The sequence below is a fragment of the Hesperophylax consimilis genome, chromosome 4 (genome assembly GCF_061612785.1).
Source record: "Hesperophylax consimilis isolate HC1 chromosome 4, BYU_Hcon_1.0, whole genome shotgun sequence".
Taxonomy (NCBI): domain Eukaryota; kingdom Metazoa; phylum Arthropoda; class Insecta; order Trichoptera; family Limnephilidae; genus Hesperophylax; species Hesperophylax consimilis.
This window is the reverse complement of record NC_142839.1, coordinates 43,831,912-43,851,186: the sequence shown is the minus strand read 5'-3', so window position 1 is coordinate 43,851,186 and position 19,275 is coordinate 43,831,912. Positions and strand designations below refer to the sequence as shown.

General features: G+C 36.3%; 2 protein-coding genes across 2 annotated transcripts; one reads left to right on the top strand and one right to left on the bottom strand.

Annotated features, from left to right (window-relative positions):
• The first annotated feature begins 670 nt into the window (after positions 1–670).
• On the top strand, positions 671–8,957 carry LOC149424764 (carnitine O-acetyltransferase-like). Its single transcript, XM_089631105.1, has 11 exons — positions 671–972; positions 1,143–1,297; positions 2,131–2,135; positions 4,118–4,343; positions 4,434–4,618; positions 4,820–4,920; positions 6,225–6,347; positions 6,433–6,555; positions 6,644–6,842; positions 6,997–7,134; positions 8,544–8,957. The coding sequence occupies exons 1-11, from the start codon at positions 752–754 to the stop codon at positions 8,757–8,759; spliced, it is 1,692 nt and encodes a 563-aa protein (XP_089487231.1). The 5' UTR covers positions 671–751; the 3' UTR covers positions 8,760–8,957.
• A 140-nt stretch (positions 8,958–9,097) lies between these two features.
• On the bottom strand, positions 9,098–14,298 carry Arpc5 (Actin-related protein 2/3 complex, subunit 5). Its single transcript, XM_089631493.1, has 3 exons — positions 14,043–14,298; positions 13,381–13,453; positions 9,098–9,436 (listed from the first exon to the last, which is right to left on the bottom strand). Exons 1-3 carry the CDS (start codon positions 14,180–14,182, stop codon positions 9,197–9,199), a joined length of 453 nt encoding a protein of 150 aa, XP_089487619.1. The 5' UTR covers positions 14,183–14,298; the 3' UTR covers positions 9,098–9,196.
• Between the last annotated feature and the right edge of the window lie 4,977 nt (positions 14,299–19,275).

Here is a 19,275-nt window from a genome sequence, read left to right as displayed (position 1 = left end):
TTTTTATTTATATAGATAGATAACATAATTATATGTTACAAATTTAATAAGTGCAAAAAAGGAAAAAAATCCACACTAAATATACAGTATAAATTGAAAGTGAAATTAATGTTTACATAATTTGTCACCCACGATTAATCATCTGGATTCTTTTGAATCACAAAAGATGTAATCGATTGATAACATAACATGCCACGAATAGTAACATTTTCATGTAAACAATGGCATGTGCATGTAGATACCATTAAAAAGCCCTTTAAATCAATCAAAGTTGTGGCATATAAAATGTGTTAATTGAAAACACTTAACATGCTTTACGTGAAGCAGGTTAGAAATGCAACAAAATGTTATTGTGGTCATTTCTTCCTTACTTGAAGAATTCGGATTATTGTTTTCGACAGAAAACGTGGGATCTGCTGTGGTGTCATATCTACAAGAAATGAATCCACAGAATTTACAATGTTTGCAATAACTTTGTATATTAATTGTGATGTCACAGAACATGGTATGTGTCGGTCATCCGCCATCTTGCGTCACTTACCATTCTTTACTTGAAACAGTATGTCGGATACCATTGACTATAAATCTCAAATAGTCCGTTAAAACAGTGATACCACTACGAGAGTGAAAGAGGACATTGGAAAACAAAGTTTTTTTTAAAATTGTCCGTTAACATGGTCTACTCCCTAGCAGCACATTTAGACAAATATTATTATCAGCTTTCTGTAACCACTACAAGACATTTTGATAAATGTTTCAGCTACTACTGGAGAAGCATGCTAAGACCACAGAGAACTGGATGGCGGAGTGGTGGCTGCGGTCCTACTACCTGGACTACCGCTGGCCCTTAGCGGTGTACTCCAACCCCGGCATGGTCTTACCCTTCCAAAAGTTCAGCAATGAGAGCGAGCAGCTTCGCTACGCAGCCAAAATGATCTTGGCCTCATTAAACTGTAAAAAAGTGATTGATAGGTATTACATCCATTTTTTATTATTTTGCGTTTTCTACGGAATACACTTTATTTTGGTTTGGCATTTTTTACACATTTATTTCACAAAATTCATCAATCATTGATAAAATATGTTAGAAATCTTAATTTTTATTCTAGCAGACATAACACATTGATTTACATGTTTTTTAGTGATACCCTCCCAGTTGATAAAATGGGAAAGGAGCCTCTAGATATGGGACAATACAAGAGGGTATTTGGAACTTGCCGTATCCCGGGAGCAAAGAGGGATTCTTTATCATTCAACAATTCCAATTTCATTGCAGTATTGCACAATGGTCACGTAAGTTGATGGTCTGTTTGTGGCGGGCAGTGTGGATTAGATTTTAGAAATCTACAGTTTTATTCCGAGGTTAATGAAAATTTGCACACTTGACCTTCAAAACAAGAGGAAGGTCACTGTCTACATGAGATTACCCTCTAAAGCGGTATTTTGATACTTTTTGGGGAAATTTTGCACACTTGACATTCAAAATAAGATGAACAATTTCTCATTTAACTCAATTATACTGAATCTGATTTAAAAAAACTTGCATAAAGACTAGGCAATGGGGACTTCAGCTATTTTGATAAAACTACATTTAACAAGTGCCAAATATGCACCTTCAAAGCGAAGCTCACAGCTAAATCGCAGAAACTAAAAAGCTCAATTCTTAACAATAATATTATTTCCACCGTAAAAAAACACACAATTCAATAAAATTCGCAACTTCAAAACTTTATTCCAAACCATTCATAACCCTGAACAACACTAGATTCAATTCAGCTAGTAATTTACCATGTATGTTTAGTAGGAGACACTATAGTGATGGTTACTCCACCCACTAGGTCAGCTGTACAGTTCAATAATTCATTGAAAAGAGAACTTGTTAATAATAAGTGGAGATATTAACACATTTCGGGTGGGAAAGGTAGTTCTAACTTTTAGGCCGGTCCTACTTGAATGGCGGAAAAGGCATTGTTGTCCAATAATTTTATATCAATCTCTTTGTAAGGGTCCCAACTATATGTACAAGTATTATGTATTTAAAAATGTGAACCAAGCCTTCCCCATCTTTTAATTCTTGTCTTTTGTGTGGAAGAATATTTTATCAAAAGGCAACTATATTTAAACCCGTAGAACAGGTGATACATCCTTACAGTTAGCGTGGAAATTTTTTTCTTCAATTTTTTTTTGTAATGTGTAAAATACATACTTTTTACAAATATGGCCCACCACTGACTTTAACATCAGTTTATGGAGTAGTATTACAAAAGTAGGCTTTAATTTCATGCAACAATTTTATAGTACCTATTGTAGTATATCTATATATGTATATAAAAAAATGATTAAAATATATGTATTATTTTCAAAGATATAGTGGTTTCAAACAAAATCTATTTTCTCAAATGGGACCCTATATATATGTGCAAATATATTTTATTTCTTTTGACATGTAAATAATAACAATTTACATAATTTTGGGGACACATTGTTTATTGTTTCTTTACATTGTATCTTTTTTACGTTAGAATTTTTAACCTCAATAGGACAAGCCTGTGTTGAGGTTAATAATTAAAAAAAACATAATAACACAAAGATTATATATTGAGAGAACAATATTGTTTCTACTAATTGGGTACCTATTAAACTAATTCCAGTCAATTCGTATAATGTAGTAAACATGAAGGGTGATCATGATATACATTGATATTTCATTGTAAAACAAAATTATAATAAACTATTTTTTTGATAAAGGACCAGAGAGAAGAAAAAAAAGAGATACATTATAAAAGGACAAAATGAAAAAAAATATACCTATACAACATATTATGCCACTAATTTAAAAGAACAAAGATTAAAAGAAAATCTTTTGGGATGCTGTGTGGAGGGTGTTTTTTAAGGAAAGGAAGGAGAGGAAGTTCTGGGAAGGTAAAAGGTATGAGGGTTGGGTATGAATCTAGGGATCAGTGTGTCCAGGAGTGACAGACATATGAATATATCCCCTCCACTGCGGCGCAAAGCGATGAGTCGAGAGACCAGTTGGAGAGGCCAAAGGGTCTCCCCAAACCAGTCTCTCCCGATCTGGCAAGCCACACAGTTGGTGGGCAAGCGCATCACGAACACACTTCACCCGACGAACTCGGCACCCCTGCCAAATCACCAAACATAGCGAACCCCTTTGGCTTCCCCGGGCCGCGATACCCAAACCTGCATCCCAAATTGAAAGTAAAGAGATGCTAATAATATATACACTAAATACAATAATATATGAACAATATACAGGGTGTATCGGCAAGTACCAGACAAACTTTAACCAGCTATTCCTTAGCACATTTGGAGTAAAAAATGTTATGGGCACTTTGCTGTCCGATAACATTTTTTTTTAATAAAAAATTTACTATTCATATTTTCACCACATGTCACCAATGTTTTATCCTTTGTCAAAGTTTGAAAACCCATCTGGCAATATTTTGTTCGTTGAATAATGTACGTACGTACCTACGTTGGCACGCTTTTACAATCACAACGAAATGGTACGGCACCATTCGTCTCATTTTTAACTATTATTATTTAGTGTGTACGAAAGAGCGAGGACACTTTTTGACACACTTGCTAATAACAGCTGTTGAACACGAGATTCAATGCAAATGACAGTGACGGAGTGTGGATTTTTTATTTATTTTTTGTTTTTAATGGAAAAAAAATGTTACCGTACAGCAAAGCGCCTATAACATGTTTTACTCCAAATGTGCTGAGGAATAGCTGGTTAAAGTTTGTCGGGTACTTGCCGATACACCCTGTATAGAGATGAATAAATACAATAATATAATATATAAAGGTACAGTACAGTACATATATTATTGTATTAATATAGGTACAGTAATACAATAATATATGTACAGTAATACAATAATATAAGTATAATTTATAAATATGTTAATAAAATATGTACATTCTAACACAGCATCACATTAATTTTACATATAGTTTTGTATTAGTGATCAACGAACCGGTGGATGCAATCTATTAGCCACAAGTTGATAATAGTTTGACTAGTCTATAGTTAGTAATAGTAGATAGATCATTGTAGAAATATATATTTGTACAGCGCCCTTGAGGTGATTTTTCACAAAAACGGCGCTATACAAAACATCCAAATATTTTTTCATTACAGGCATTTGCTTGCCCGCTGTGGGGTGAGGATAATGTCCTGCTCAGCGAAGCTCAGATTGTTAATCAGTTGAAGAAAATAATATCGCAGTCGCAGCAAACTGCTTCCCACCCAATCGGCATTCTGACATCTGAGCACCGCGACACTTGGGACAGGGTCTACAGGGAATTGTCTCAAGGTAATAAAAGTTCAAATTCTGTTCAAATGTTGTGCTCTATTTGAGTTTAAAGATTTTCAGTGTGTATATAAATTATTTTTAATTTTGAAGACAGCACTAACAAAGCTAGCCTGAAGGCGTTAGAGCAGAGCTTGTTTGTATTGTGTTTGGATAAGGGGACTATGAATCTCGGCGATGAGAGGTGGGAGCAGCAAACTATCGCCGCCGGAGAAACCATCCACGGCAATGGCAGCAAGAACAACTCTGGCAACAGATGGTTTGACAAGACTCTTCAGGTGGGCTTCATTTTGAAATAAATAGTGAATATTATATTTATACACTTTTGATTAATTATAATACACCCGGGTTTTTTTTTATGGCAGTGATTTTCAGCACACAATATATTTTACTTGTACATAGGCTTTTTTCTGCACTTGGTGGTTCATTTTATATGCATGCAATATACTACTTTCAACTGATTGACCTTTTGTTTCTAGTTGATAGTCAGTCCAAATGGAATGAATGGTTTGTCCTATGAACACTCCCCTGCGGAGGGGCAACCCATCGCCGTTGTAATGGACCACATCATCGATTATATGTAAACAATTTTCATTTAATTTTATCCGCACAGCTTTTTGTTAGATTATTGATTGATTTAACCATGACAGCTTTTGTTTGAAAAGTCCCCAAAAGGCACACAAACTCCATTGACACGGAGGGCTTTGAAGCAGCGAATGGACGGTTACCTCTGAAGGGTTTCCTCTTGGGGTAAGAATAACCACGTCGAATTTAATGTTTCAAAGAAAGGAGAAGATTACTTCTAAAAAGGCACCAAATGACAATTTAATCTCCTTTAACCGTAGGAATCTTCCCAAAAGCCTTCTATTGATATACTACACTAAGTATAAGTGTATATACTCTAAGTGACCAGCTCGGGCATGTTGGCCCTGTTCATGCTCTGCAGATGCTTTAATAAAAAGATACTTTGTAAAAGCCCAATAGCCGTTTGAATATATAGTATATCATCGAATAAGAATATAATACTAATAAATCTAAACGAAACATGAAACAGAACAAGACACAGAAAAATAAAAAGATACACAACTAGGAATCAAACCCAGGATCTCTTGTAATATGGGACTCTCGTCTTACAGACTGTTGTGTTTCATGTTTCGTTTAGATTTATTAGTAATATTTTCTTCTTCAATGATGACTATAACCTTCAAAATAAGGTAAAGAAAAAATTGTTCCTAAATATATAGTATAGTACATAAAAAAAATTTCAGAAAGTCAGAAACGGCAGTCAGAAACAGCAGTCCGTTTGATAGATTCTCCTATCTTAACAAATGGATTGCAATCTTTATAGCACAGGCGTCGGGTGGGAATGCTGTCCTTGTTTTCTACAACATAATATAATACCTCTAGGTATTTCAATGGAAGATGCTTCGAGGAACTAGCGTCATTGATCCCTTTGGCACCGGTGCACAGTCAAGCGCGCGCCTAACATTTGTACTCAGTTAACATTAATTTACCACATGAGAACAGTTCAGCAGCTTGGCTTTTGAATTTACCAGCCTCTGTGTTTTCTCCCTCCTACAACACTGTTTTTTCAAGTCCTAGGTTCACTTCTCCTTTTGCTCAAAAAGACCCTCCACACAGCACCCACAAAGATGTCATAGGCCCGAGGGAAATTATATTATAAAATACAACAATAGTTCTGTATTTATAATTTTTCCATTGTATATTATTGCACTTCAGAGATTATAACAGCTACACATAAATTTATACAATAAATATAAAGATATTTATGAAGTAAGTTCCTAGATAATATTTACTTATATCTGATTTCTTTTAGGCTGTTGTTAGTCATGTTCCTTAAATTGTTCCCTTTTTTGTTTTCAGCCAAAATAATAAATCCAGCAATACAACTTCCTCATCATCCGTTAAAGACATAAAGAAATTGAAGTTCAATACGACCCCCGAAATTGAGGATTCAATTAATAAAGCAAAAAAAAACATCGATAAGTATGCAATCAAATATGTAGTAAATGAATTACTTATGAAAGATAAAGTTGGGAACTTGTAAAATTCACTTTCATTTTCCTTTTAGAATGGTAGTTGATTTGGATTTACATTGCTTTACATTTGATGTTTACGGAAAAGATTTTATCAAATCTCAAGAGTTGAGTCCTGACAGCTATATTCAAATGGCTTTTCAATTTGCATTCTACAGGTAATAAATAAATATCATATTTTTACAATATATATTTGTATATTAATGACAAAAAAATAGTCTTTGCTACATTCTGTTAATTTTTTAGATTGCATAAAGTACCAGCAGCGCATTATGAAGCTGCAGGAACCCGTAAATTTATTGGAGGACGAACTGAAACCATCAGGTCCTGCTCACTAGAGTCGGTGAACTTTGCCAAGATAATGTTGGATATGAAGGCATCCATTAAGGACAAAGTAGCGGCGCTCAAAACAGCCATCAAGTCCCATAAGGATTATTCATTGCAGGTTAAAAATTGTTGCTCTTAACGAAAGCAATGCCTTCTTTCTGATTCTATTATAATATATGTATCTGAAAGCGTGGCAGAGTAAAGTTAACTCAATGCTATAATTTATTATCCTATCCATCTACTTGGAAAATCATTAATTACATATATTTCAGGCAGTGAATGGATTAGGAGTGGACAGGCATTTACTCGGACTCAAATTGATCGCCATTGAAAATGGAATGGAACTTCCCGCCATTTACTCCGACGCAGCTTTTGCCAGGAGTACCAACATGAGGCTAACTACTAGTCAGGTGATACTAATTTCGGTTGTAACTTCATATGTATGTCTGTAACTCTGGTTCTGAACTCTAGAAATAGGATTTGCTTTGAATTTATGTGACTTCACTTTCAAAATATTTGTTTTACACATACATTTTATTACAAGTGATGTAAGGCAGGTATATTATATTTTATATAGTTAAAGTAATTACCTATTATGTATGACAGTACAATATTTTAGTAATTTCGACTGGGATGAGAATAGTTCCTAATAAATGTAGGTATCAGTAAGCAGAATATTTAAACCAATGACTATCAGATTATGTAGAAATAATGCAATAAAAAAAATAAAAAAATGCATCTGACAATTTACGTCTTTTTTGTAAATTTTACATATTATTTGAAGTTTTGTTGTATTTATTTCATGCGTAATTGTTAAAAATAAATTCTGTATACTTTCTACTAAATCTATGTTTACCTTGTATTGAAGATTCCATATTGTGGAAGCATTCTCCAATGGACTTCTGACTACATATTGAACAAAACAACATTTCTTGGCACTTCTGAAAACTAAGTATTAATAATAGGGAAACCTAATATTATGCAGGATTTTGATATGCTTCATTTGTTCGGTGTGCTTATGAAAATTAATTTTCTGTCTAAGTAAACTACTAGATGTAGATTGTAAAGATTTGTCGTTCAAGTTGGAAGAATAAATGATTTTATTTTTATTTCTAGTAAGTGACACTTTCTAGTAAGTGATACTTTCTTATACAGAATCATCATCATCACAACAGATCAATGTTTAAAAACAATAAGTTGCAAGATCGCTTTGTAATTCAAGTAATTTTTTCATGTAATTTGTGTATAACACGAAGTAACTACTAGGCAGGTATACATAAATGGCATTTATGTAAATATTAATTAATAGTGGTCCGAGGTGCGACCCCAGGGGCACACCTGAGATGATTTCCGCTAAGCGAGGTGTGAAACCATTGATAACCGTGATTTGGTGCAGATTACTGACATATGATGCGATCCAACTATAGAGATCACCGTGAATTGCGAAGCCTAATGACTTCTGTAAAAGAATATCGGAGATGGTAGGAGATTTTCTTTGGAAATTGACACAGGACCATATTATATAGGTACCGGATTCTATCATAGAAATGTAAGTCGTGTAAGCTGTTTTTTGCCTTTTGCGAAGTTGTAATTGAGAGGGTTCCAACGACGCTTCCACATACACTAAATAACTAATTTGCTTGTTCCTAATTACTTTTCTACTATAACTCGTGCCTCTCCAAACATGGGGTCGATACAATGGTCAAGGATTGCAGTAGAAAAAAGACAATTTCTCTTTGGAATAAAATATATTAGGAATGTTCCATTAAACATGGCAAGGACCAATAATGAATGTGCTAACTGAATTGATGATGTTTAGGTTGCTGCTCGATGTGACAGCTTCATGTGCTACGCCACACGGACGTCCTATGGATATGCCACTTGTTACAATCCTCGCAACAAGGACATCAACTTTGCCATATCGGCATTCAAATCCAACTCAGAGACAGATGCACGTCAGTACAGAAAGGCTCTGGAGGAGTCGCTCATGGATATGCACAACACATTACTGCTGGGATCTCAATCCAAACTGTGAGGTGCTATCCACTCCTCTAACTTCATTGTAACATGATATTATATTATGTTTTTGTAAAGTAAACAGATTAAGCGACTTTGATAAAACATACGTTAATACGAAATCTTCACGGGGGTGATTAGATTTTTTATAATAAATTCAATAGTCCACATTTTATAATGGTTATGCAAGTTTATTTTTGGTGGCGGGGAGAAATATTTGTAACATTTTATAATTAGACATATTGTACTGGTTTTTGAAAAAGCAGACTTGCCTTTTGTATAAATAAACAAACTATTTTATAAAATGTATTTTGTGAATGTAATACAAGAGAAAATTAAAATAGTAAAAAATATAACTTAAATTTTTCAAATATAACACTCCTTTGGTTATTATTTATTTGAAAATCTTCAAACAATAATAATTACATATATGTATCTTAAAATGGGAAGTTAGAGTTATATCTTCCTGGTGTCGGATAGTACTCTGACGATGGCCCCCGAGCCGCCCACCTGGTAGGCTTTCTCGTGCCACAGCAGCAGGTGGCCGCTGGAGCCCTCGGAGGGGTACTCGAAGCCCCGGTAAAGGTATTTCATGAGCACGTCTACCAGGTCTCGGTCCAGGGCTGCGACTGACTCTTCTATTTGGGCTGATTTAATGGCCAGCAATACTTTGAGAGTGAGTCCTAATGCATTATCCTACAACAAAAGATATAATAATATGTAATAATCACAGACATAGGAATTAATAGACGAGAAGATAATGGCGAGGGGTAAAATCAACTGTTGAAGAACGAAGGGAGTGAAGCTGACTGTGATTCGTCAATAAATCAATCTGACAGTAAATAGGCATCTCGCATTATAATATCACCATTTACTTCTTAAAAGTAAAATCTGCTTTTGAATGAATAGACATTTTTACATGGGAGCGCAAATTACTCGCCACGTTATGAACAAATTTGCGAAGTCCAAATTCGGCAAAAAAATTCGGTTCTATTTTCAGAGTCGAATATTTCGTTTAAGTATTTAGTTAAGACACTTTTATAAATGTTCATAATTTACTTCCCAGCAACCAACCAGCTTTGTGTTTCGCGTCCAGACGTTTCTCGATGTGATAGTAACAACTGATCCATATTATACGATGTGAATATGCTTAAAATAAAGTAAAATAATGCTTATATATGGAATGTAATACGACAATTGGGTTTATTCTCTTTTTCACATCTATTTTTACAAGTTTTCATAGTAGAAGTCAACATTTTGCCGTGTTATTTCGTAAAATGAACCGATGATGCCTCGACCATAGTTCGCACAAGAATGATGACGTCACATTTTCAAATTTCACTTGAGGCCATACGCGAGCACAGCCGGCTCCAATGGAACCGGTATGGGGAGTGGGGATAATACGCTTTTAATCACTTAGGGCAGGTCTACTAATATTCATATGTCTATGGCATAGACTAAATAAGACTAGACACGGCATAACCATTGAAAAATAACCCCAACACAATTTTGGTTTGGTTCACGTGCACATTTATGAAAAGTCGCACGCATTGTGTCGCAATGCGAAATGGGCACTGTGCATTGCGTTTTACCTTTTGTTGGTCTAGAGTTAAGCTATATTGCTTTTCAGCTATTTTTGCTGGTAAAATTCCTGACGTCACATGAATACACACCCACAAGGAATCCACCAATAGGGTGATTCGTGTTAATTATTATCACGTGCGGAGCATACAAATATCACGCAACCAATGCGTGATAATTATTGATGTATTAGTCGTCTAGCGTTGACACGCGCGAAAGCTCAAGAGTGTGTGATTATTTGGTCCGTGCATTTTGCCAATCAGGGTTGTATTAAGTCGTTATTGCCTTTCGGGTAATATTCTGGTTCGCCTTTTCGATTTTTTGTAGAAGAATTGATAAAAATAAATTTGCGTCATTTAATGAATTCATTTTTTTATGGGTATTTTCGCTTAGGTTTCCCCAGAAAACCGGAAAAAATGGAGAAATGGTTAGAAACAATCCGAATTCAATTATGTGACAATAACTGGGTACCATCAGCAGGAAACCGCGTTTGCTCTAATAATTTTCACGCCAAACATATTTATCTAACTGCAAGCGGCCTCCGACGTGTAGACTGCAAAGCTTTGCCTGTTTTTCTGGTAATTATAAAAAAAACTTAAGAAAGTTTATTATGGATTGATCAGGTTTTAATTGATAATGTCGTTGTTTTCAGGCTGATATCGGACAGTCGCTGTCCACCATGGCCACAGGTCCTGCGAATAGAGATACCGTCATTGTTTCTTCTCGAACAGGACTGGTTCTCGATCCTGCTGAAACTTCTTTTGTAATTGAATAGCCGGTTGTTCCTCTATCAGAATTGCAACAACCGATGTGCGTGAATGCCGTAAATAATACGTAAAATCCTTTTTAACGGGCGTAAATAAATAAATAAGTATGTATTGTAATCATGTAATCTCCACCCCCCTTACCCCTTACCCATACGCTCTGTCCTCGTCATTGTTGATTATTATTCATTTGCGAACCGGAACGCGAGCCGAACTACTAATTATGGGAAAGGAACGAAGACATATTAGGTTGTTTCGTTCCCTTCCCATAAGTCGTGGTTCAGCTCGCTTGTGAACCCGCAATATTTTATGATTTATCTCTCTCTTTATCTTACATTATGTTTAATGTAAAGTCGTTAGGTTAGTTTTAATACTTAGGTTAGTTTTCAATAATGTTATCTTGAAAAAGGTTGAGAAACTAGCTGACCAAAACTAGTTGACACAATGTCTTAATTCTAACAAAGTGGTTGAAGACAAAATAACTTTTAATTGAATGATAGTAGTATAATTATTAAATGATACGCAGTGTTGTTCTAGTCTCTATAATTTTATGTTACTGTTAAATACTGACGGCCGGCGTGGTCTAGTGGTATACGCTTTTGACTACAGATCCGAAGGTCGCGGGTTCGAACCCGGCGTGCGCAAATAAATTTTATTTGATTAATTTGTGTTATTTCACAATTAATTAATTTAAAATAATATATAGTATATTTGCGGCACGTTCCAGAGTGGAAGATACTCTCAGTATCGCCCTGGTGTAAGACCACCATTCAGAATTGAAACGTTGCTTGAAATGGCTTTAGCCGTGTTTGGTGACCAGATCTGAATAGCCAGGTACTTCCCCACCTTCCTCTTCCCCATCTCCCTCCCCTCCCCAATACCCTCAGCCTCACAACATACCCCAATTGGGGATGCCATAGTCTCACTGGCTCCAGACGGGAGCAGTTGGGACTCTTGTGCGGTAATACTGTAAAAAAAAAAAAAATGTTTTACTAATATTATTTTATATTCATCGGTTTTAATTATTTTGTATAATTTTCGACAGATTACTAGTTATATTCTGTTTTAAAATGCATGCAAAAACCCGACTGGGCATAAAACCAAATTAAATTAAATGATTTCAAGTCACAAAGTGATTGTTCTCCTCAATAATTATATACCATTCTATATATAAATACTATGGTAAATTAAAAAAAATATATATTCACAATAATAAAAATATGTACGTTTTTGGTTCTATAGGACCAGGACCTGTATAGAATTCAAAAACAAAATATAAATTAAATTAAAATCATTTTGTGTTATTTATCAATTCTTTCCTGATTCAGCCCTTATTCAGCTGCTGTAAGTGTTATAGTTTCTTTTTGGCTTTATGTCCATATTACAACACCTCTGACAACAAATTCTCAGTGGTTTTGCTCACGAGTTTGAACGCTTGTACGAGGAGTTTAAACAGAGTTGGGTTGTTAAGTTAATCTCCATATTTGTGACGTACGCTATGTGGGGTCATTTTAAAAATGAATTTAGCTAGACAGGGCTAATCTAGTATAATACATCAATGGTCTATGGTAATAATACTGTTATACTTTGAAATTAGTCACTTTCCGATGGAACGGAATTAGATAAAATACTGAATGGTTCACAAATTTACACAAATTCTGATGAAATATTACTGTCATCAAATCAGCACCATTTGAAAGTTCGACAATGATTCTAGTTCCATTTCAGCGTTTGAAGAAATTATGATCAGCAGAAAAGCACAACTGTCATGTTGCTATGTTTGTCATCTGAATGACTTGAATGCCGAAACAGCTGTTACAATAACAAAAACTAAAATACTTGCAGAACTTAATAATAACATTATTAAATTTGAAATACGATAAATGAAACGGAGTTTATAAAACAGTTAATTATACGATCAGAGTTTGATAAAAAAGCTCAAACGGGCTAGAATCAGCGTTTAACGGGGGACTTTCAAATGTAAAAAAAAACAAAATGGCACTGATTGGCCAATTGGAAACAATGTTATATTTGAATATCTATGAAACATCCCAACACAAGTTTGTGTACACTGTACACCATATCTGCCTTTTGAAAGCACATTATATCAAACCCGGTGTCGTGTTGTTTTGGGTTGATTAAAAAATGGGCTTGGAGGCTGAACAAAGTAAAACTACAAATAACATTGTGATGCATATCCTGAATTCATTGAAACATTACAATAAGACGTGTGGATTGGGAATGAATTAAGATTCAACAAATTGTATTGCACTAACAAATATAATAGTTCCATACTTTGACTTGTTGGTTTTTTGATCCGAGGGGCGCACATTGGAGAACTATCTTGAGGGCGTCGATGTGTTTTCCTGTGTACAGTGAGTTAAGGAAAACTGGTCGTACAAATAAACATAAAGGAGTATATTCTCAACATTAAAAGTTATTCAAATTTAGAGAACATTACTGATTTAACCGTGAATGGGAAGCAGACAGCACTTTAGTACTGAAGTTGAAACCAAGTGTAATTTCCATAATCTGTGCCTGTTAAGTACGGCGGTTAGGGAAATATTTACCATTTAATTTAATGCCATATCGGATTTCGCATATAATATGATGTGTGAAAAGGTACTGCGTGGTGGGATAAATTGGATTAAAAAGATTAAACGTCAAATATAATAATTTAATGGCAATATGAAAGCAAAAGTCACAAACTGTGACTTTACTGTGCTCTGGCTCCAGCTCCTCACCGGCTGCGCATAAACACATTGCTCCACGCTCCAATCAACATCACTTTTATAATGCAAAAACATTATCCATTTGTATCATAACCGGGTTCTATAGAGAATTCTAAAAGATATTAGGACAGGAAATATTAATTAGACGAGATATACAAACGTCTGGCAGAATTAACACAAACAAAATAATTAATTCAACAGGAGTTGAAGCATTGAAAAGGATATTGGTTCAAAAGTAATGTTATCTCGCTGTCATCTGGGCCAGTTGGCCCACTCTGGTCGGCGTCGTCTTCCTTGAAATTATCTTCGTTGAATTGGTCAACGTCGATTTTCCTAAATTCAGAGCTCGATGTATTCTTTGCCATTTTATATAAAATATGAATAACGGAATAAGCTTCTTTCCCGGCTCTTGAAAATGCTTATCAATGACAGAAATGACAGATTGACAGCGCCCTATGATTCACATCTATGGCATTATGGCATGTCTATGGTTTGGGAGTAATTCCTCTAAGGCCCGGTATACTGGTCTTGGTTGGAATATGGTTGGAATCATATATAAACCACTCACGTTGGAATGTAGAGCTTAGCGCGGCTTGGATCATAATCCGAATACAGGATTTAGGTCAGAAGCCTAAATAAACAACTCACCCTAGATATCAGTAATATTAGGCGAGTTGTCTTTGATTTTAATATTATTTTTGGCTTATTTCACATAAATTTATTTAAATAATAAGTAACAAACAATCATACAACATAATATGACTGTTTAGCCAGACCGAGGCACGGCGGTTGGTGGATAATGAAAGCGCTTCATTGGGCAGGGGAAAATATTTATATTCCCCCCCTCCCCTCCGAACTAAAACTGGTAAATAACAATAAAACTCTTCAACGTTAAATGAATTTGCTATAAAAAAAGCAAACACATGGATTAATCATTACTTTCCTTAGGTTTTTGTAATTTCTCGCTGCGCCGCGAACCGCTGCGCGTTCGAGCCGCCGCGCGCCGTGCTCCTTATTAACAGCCTACGTGCCTTATTATAAATTACAACCCATCATTATATACATTATTTTATAGCTAAAAATATTGTTTACAAGTTTTGTTGATTTATTTTTTGTTGTTTACAGGCTCAGAAAAAAGTTATGTGCAAATATATTCTGAAATACTATTTTAAAAACTGATATTTTTCCTTTACTAATAAATTGTAGAGATTGTATAGCTTTTGTCGCAAAAATGAGAGAAAACAATTTCTTAGAATAACTTATTAGAAAGTAAACAAAAAATAAATAATCTGATTTAATAAAACCATTAAGGAGATATTAGCGTATTCCGAAAGGCTTTGAAAAACATATTCAAGAGGGGGTGGGGAAGGAAGCACAAGGGGAAAAGTCGGGGACTTTTGTAAAAATACATGTCTAAAGGTCTTCTAACATCTGTGAAAAATTCAGCTTCCGGGGAATTAGTTCCGACACAAAACCTTCATTGACTGGGCTATATGTTTCAAGTCGCTAGTTCACTGCGGTCGAAAGTCGGTCCCTAGTGGATGGTTTATTTATGCCTACCCAGTCCTGGATTTGTCAATAGGCCTTATAGGCCGCGGCCTAGGGGCGGCAGAGTTCAGGGGGCGGCACTCGCTCGCTTTGGTAAGCCGTGTATGCGATTATCAAAAATATCAATACCTATCCAATACTGTCTGCGACGAGTTCATTTGCTTAATGGCTGAGAAAGTACTGAAATGCATTAGTGATGAGATAAAAGAAGCTAAATACTTTTCTTTAATTGTAGACTCTACACCGGATGCAGCACACGTAGATCAACTGACACTTGTGATTAGATATGTTTTAAATAATGGAGAGTCATGTGAGAGATTTCTTAAATTCTTACCTTCTGTAGGACACAAGGCTCAAGATATGTTTGATGCCATTACTTTAGAGCTAGAAAAGTTGAACATAAATCTAGAAGACTGCCGGGGTCAGTCAAACGATAATGCTTCGAATATGTCAGGAATTTATAATGGTTTACAAGCCAAAATTCAAGAACAAGCACCACTTGCCATGTTCGTCCCTTGTGCAGCTCATTCATTAAATTTGGTGAGAACCTCGGCCGCTGAGTCTTGTACGCCTGTCACTTCTTCGTGTTGCTGGAAGAGGTATATACTTTCTTTGTGAAGTCAACCGATCGTTGGAAAAAATTGGCTAATGAAATAGGAAAACGAAAGACGCTGAAGAGAGTAAACCTCACACGTTGGTCAGCAAGAGCAGATGCCTGTCAAATTGTAAGAGATTCCTTGGATGAAGTACTTACGGTTTTAAAAATGATTGAAAATGACGCTACACAGAAACCCATCCCACGAATTGAAGCAAAGGGAATTCGAATTAAATTGAAAAAACTAGAAACGGCATTTATGATCGTATTTTGGAATGCTATTTTGGACAGATTAAATAAAGTGAGTGCTCAGATTCATCTGTTGATGTACTGACGGTATCTGATCTTTATGGATCTCTTCTCGAATTTACAATAGCAGAGCGAGAAAACTTTGATTTTTTCGAAAAAAGTGCAATTGAAATGAGCGCACTTAAGCAATATCAGGGCTACATTAAGAGTAAGAGGAACCCTAAGAGAAAAAACTTCATAGACGAAGCATCAAATGAGGAAATTGAAACAACCTCCAGAGACTCTTTCAGAGTCAACACCTTTTTGGTAATTCTGGACAAACTGAGAGCTGAGTTAGAGAGAAGACATGGTGCATATATAATCTTTAAAGAAAATTTTTCATTTTTAACAAGAATGAGTGAATTTTCAACACAAAGAGTCTCAGAAAAAGCTCAGTCTCTTGTGCAATATTACTATAATGATTTAGAAGACGATTTAGTTCAGCAATGTGTACACTTTTGTAGTCACATTTCCTCTAATAAGACGGCAGAGAAACCTGAATCGACATCATTACTGAATCTTTTTAAGTTTTTGAGGAAACAATCTCTGTGTAATGTTTATCCAAACTTGTATATAGCTCTCCGCATCGCACTTTGCACCCCGGCCACAAATTGTTCTGGAGAAAGAAGTTTTTCCTGTTTAAAGCGTGTGAAAAATTACCAAAGGTCTTCACTGTCGCAAGAAAAACTTAACTCTTTGGCTCTTCTGAGCATTGAACTATAAGCTATGAAGATATTATAGATGATTTTGTCAGTAAAAAAATTGTAATTCTTGTTATTAAATTTTACTAATTAAATTAAATTTTAAGTTTAAAGTTTATTTTATTTTTGAATACCTACTTCCTACATTTGCATATTTATTTTGAAAATTGTGTGTCACCTAATGGCAGCCTAAAAGTGAGTGATTATGTTTTATTTTTTTATTTTTTTTTATTTATTATTTTTTGATAGATATTATCGGTGACAATTTCCAAGAAGGGGGTAGGGGGCGGCGCAAACGAAGTGGCCTATACTTGTGAAAAGTACAAATACGGCCCTGTGCCTACCATGTGCGTACCTAGTACCTACCATCATGACATCTACATATTTCTTTCATTGGAATGAATTAAAAATTAAGTGGTCGGATGATATGATGTTCAGATTTATGGATCTATATAACAGCTATTCCTGTCTTTGGGATCAGAAGCAAGAAGTTTACAATAATAAGAATACCCGTGACACTGCAATTAATAATATTATTTTTGAAATCTCACTGTAACTTAGTAGTTATTATTATTAAACAACACGTCTCTGAATGTTTCAAAAAATAATAATTTTTTTACCTTCACAAGAAATTTAGGGGCATCAAATATTGCAACGAACACTTCTTTTATAAATAATGATATCGTATTTTTTTGGAACTCTGTGCATATAGGCCAGATTTGAAAAAGAATCCCCGTTGCCAGGTAATTTGTAACCATTTGTATAACTGTGTCCTGTTTTTGGAATGCAATTGATAGATCTTGAATCACACTATCACACAGAGTAATGAAACAGTAATGAAATGTACACGTCAGTGAGTTCTTATCAAAACCAACTATTTGATGGGCATACATGATTTAATTTGGGAGGTGGTCAATGGGTACCGCCGCCCCGGGAACCATACTCTGGGTTACCAACACCTCTGCCACAGGTCACCTGAAGTGGTTCGCTACGTTTGGTGACTTAGCAGGGGTGCCCGGGCTCATGGAGGGTTGTGCGTTCTGGATCACACTGATGAATGGGTCGGCCTACTCACTGCGGGGCGGGCCGGGCTGGGAGAGGCCGGTTGAGGGAGATCCAATAAACCGGTTATCGCTGTCCGGGCCGCTGGATAGTACAGGGGCCCGACCCTTGGGCTCACGACCAAGGGTGGGCTGCCCCATCAGCCAGCGAAAAAACCCTGCCGCTGATGTTGTGCCGGTTCGTGACCGGTGAGGACCCAGCATCTAGCGTTTGGGTCGCACTGGGCGACCTCCACAGCCGGACTCTCCTGCCCATTGCCTAGAACCGCAGTCAGAAGAACATACCTTACATTTGGTGTATCCAGTTGCTCCACTCTCCAACTCCCCACCCAACATTTTTAACCTAATCCTTCCCAACCCATCCTAAATCCCACAAACACATAAAACAAACTTAAAAACTATGAACTCACAACAAATTAATATAAACTCAGCGACAGCGAACAGTAGGAGTCCTCAGTGTGGACCGAGGATGAAGGTGAATTTCGCTAATATTCGCGGTCTGCACACCAACCTAACTCCCATCCACCACCACCTTCTCTCACAAAATCCCCATCTCCTCTTCCTTACGGAAACACAGATTGCCGAGCCCCCAGATACCTCCTATCTGAACTGCCCAGGATATCATCTGGAAAGCCTTTTCAGGCCCAAAGGAGGTGTCTGCCTTTACAGCCGTGCTGACATCAGCTGCGCTCGTCTCGCAAATATCGAGAGCGCAAAACACGAAGTGTTATGGGTACGTGTGGATCTCACCGGTATGATGAGAATTTATGCGTGCCTATATCGCTCACCAAACCTTGCCGAATCAGACACTGTTGAGTTGTTTAAATACTTGAGTGACACTGTAGATATTCTCTTGCCCCGTTACCCATCGGCCGAGTTTGTAATCCTGGGGGACTTCAATGTTCATAATGAACAATGGCTGAAGTTCTCGGGCCCAACAAACTCTGCCGGTAGATCTGCGGAATCCTTTGCCCTTATCCATGGACTAAGCCTACTCGTAGAATCTCCGACCAGAATACCAGACATCCCATCACATCGAGCCAACCTACTCGATTTGTTTCTCACTAGTGAGCCACTCGGGTACAGAGTGGAGGTGACAGCGCCCTTAGGATCCTCTGACCACTGCCTGATTACCACCTCTGTCCCATCCTCCATGAACCGTCAACCCGACAAACATGTAGAGGAAGGTATGGCACTACAGGGCAGCAAAATGGGACGGCATGCGGTCTTTCTTCGGCGCCTTTCCTTGGAGTACTGTATGCTTT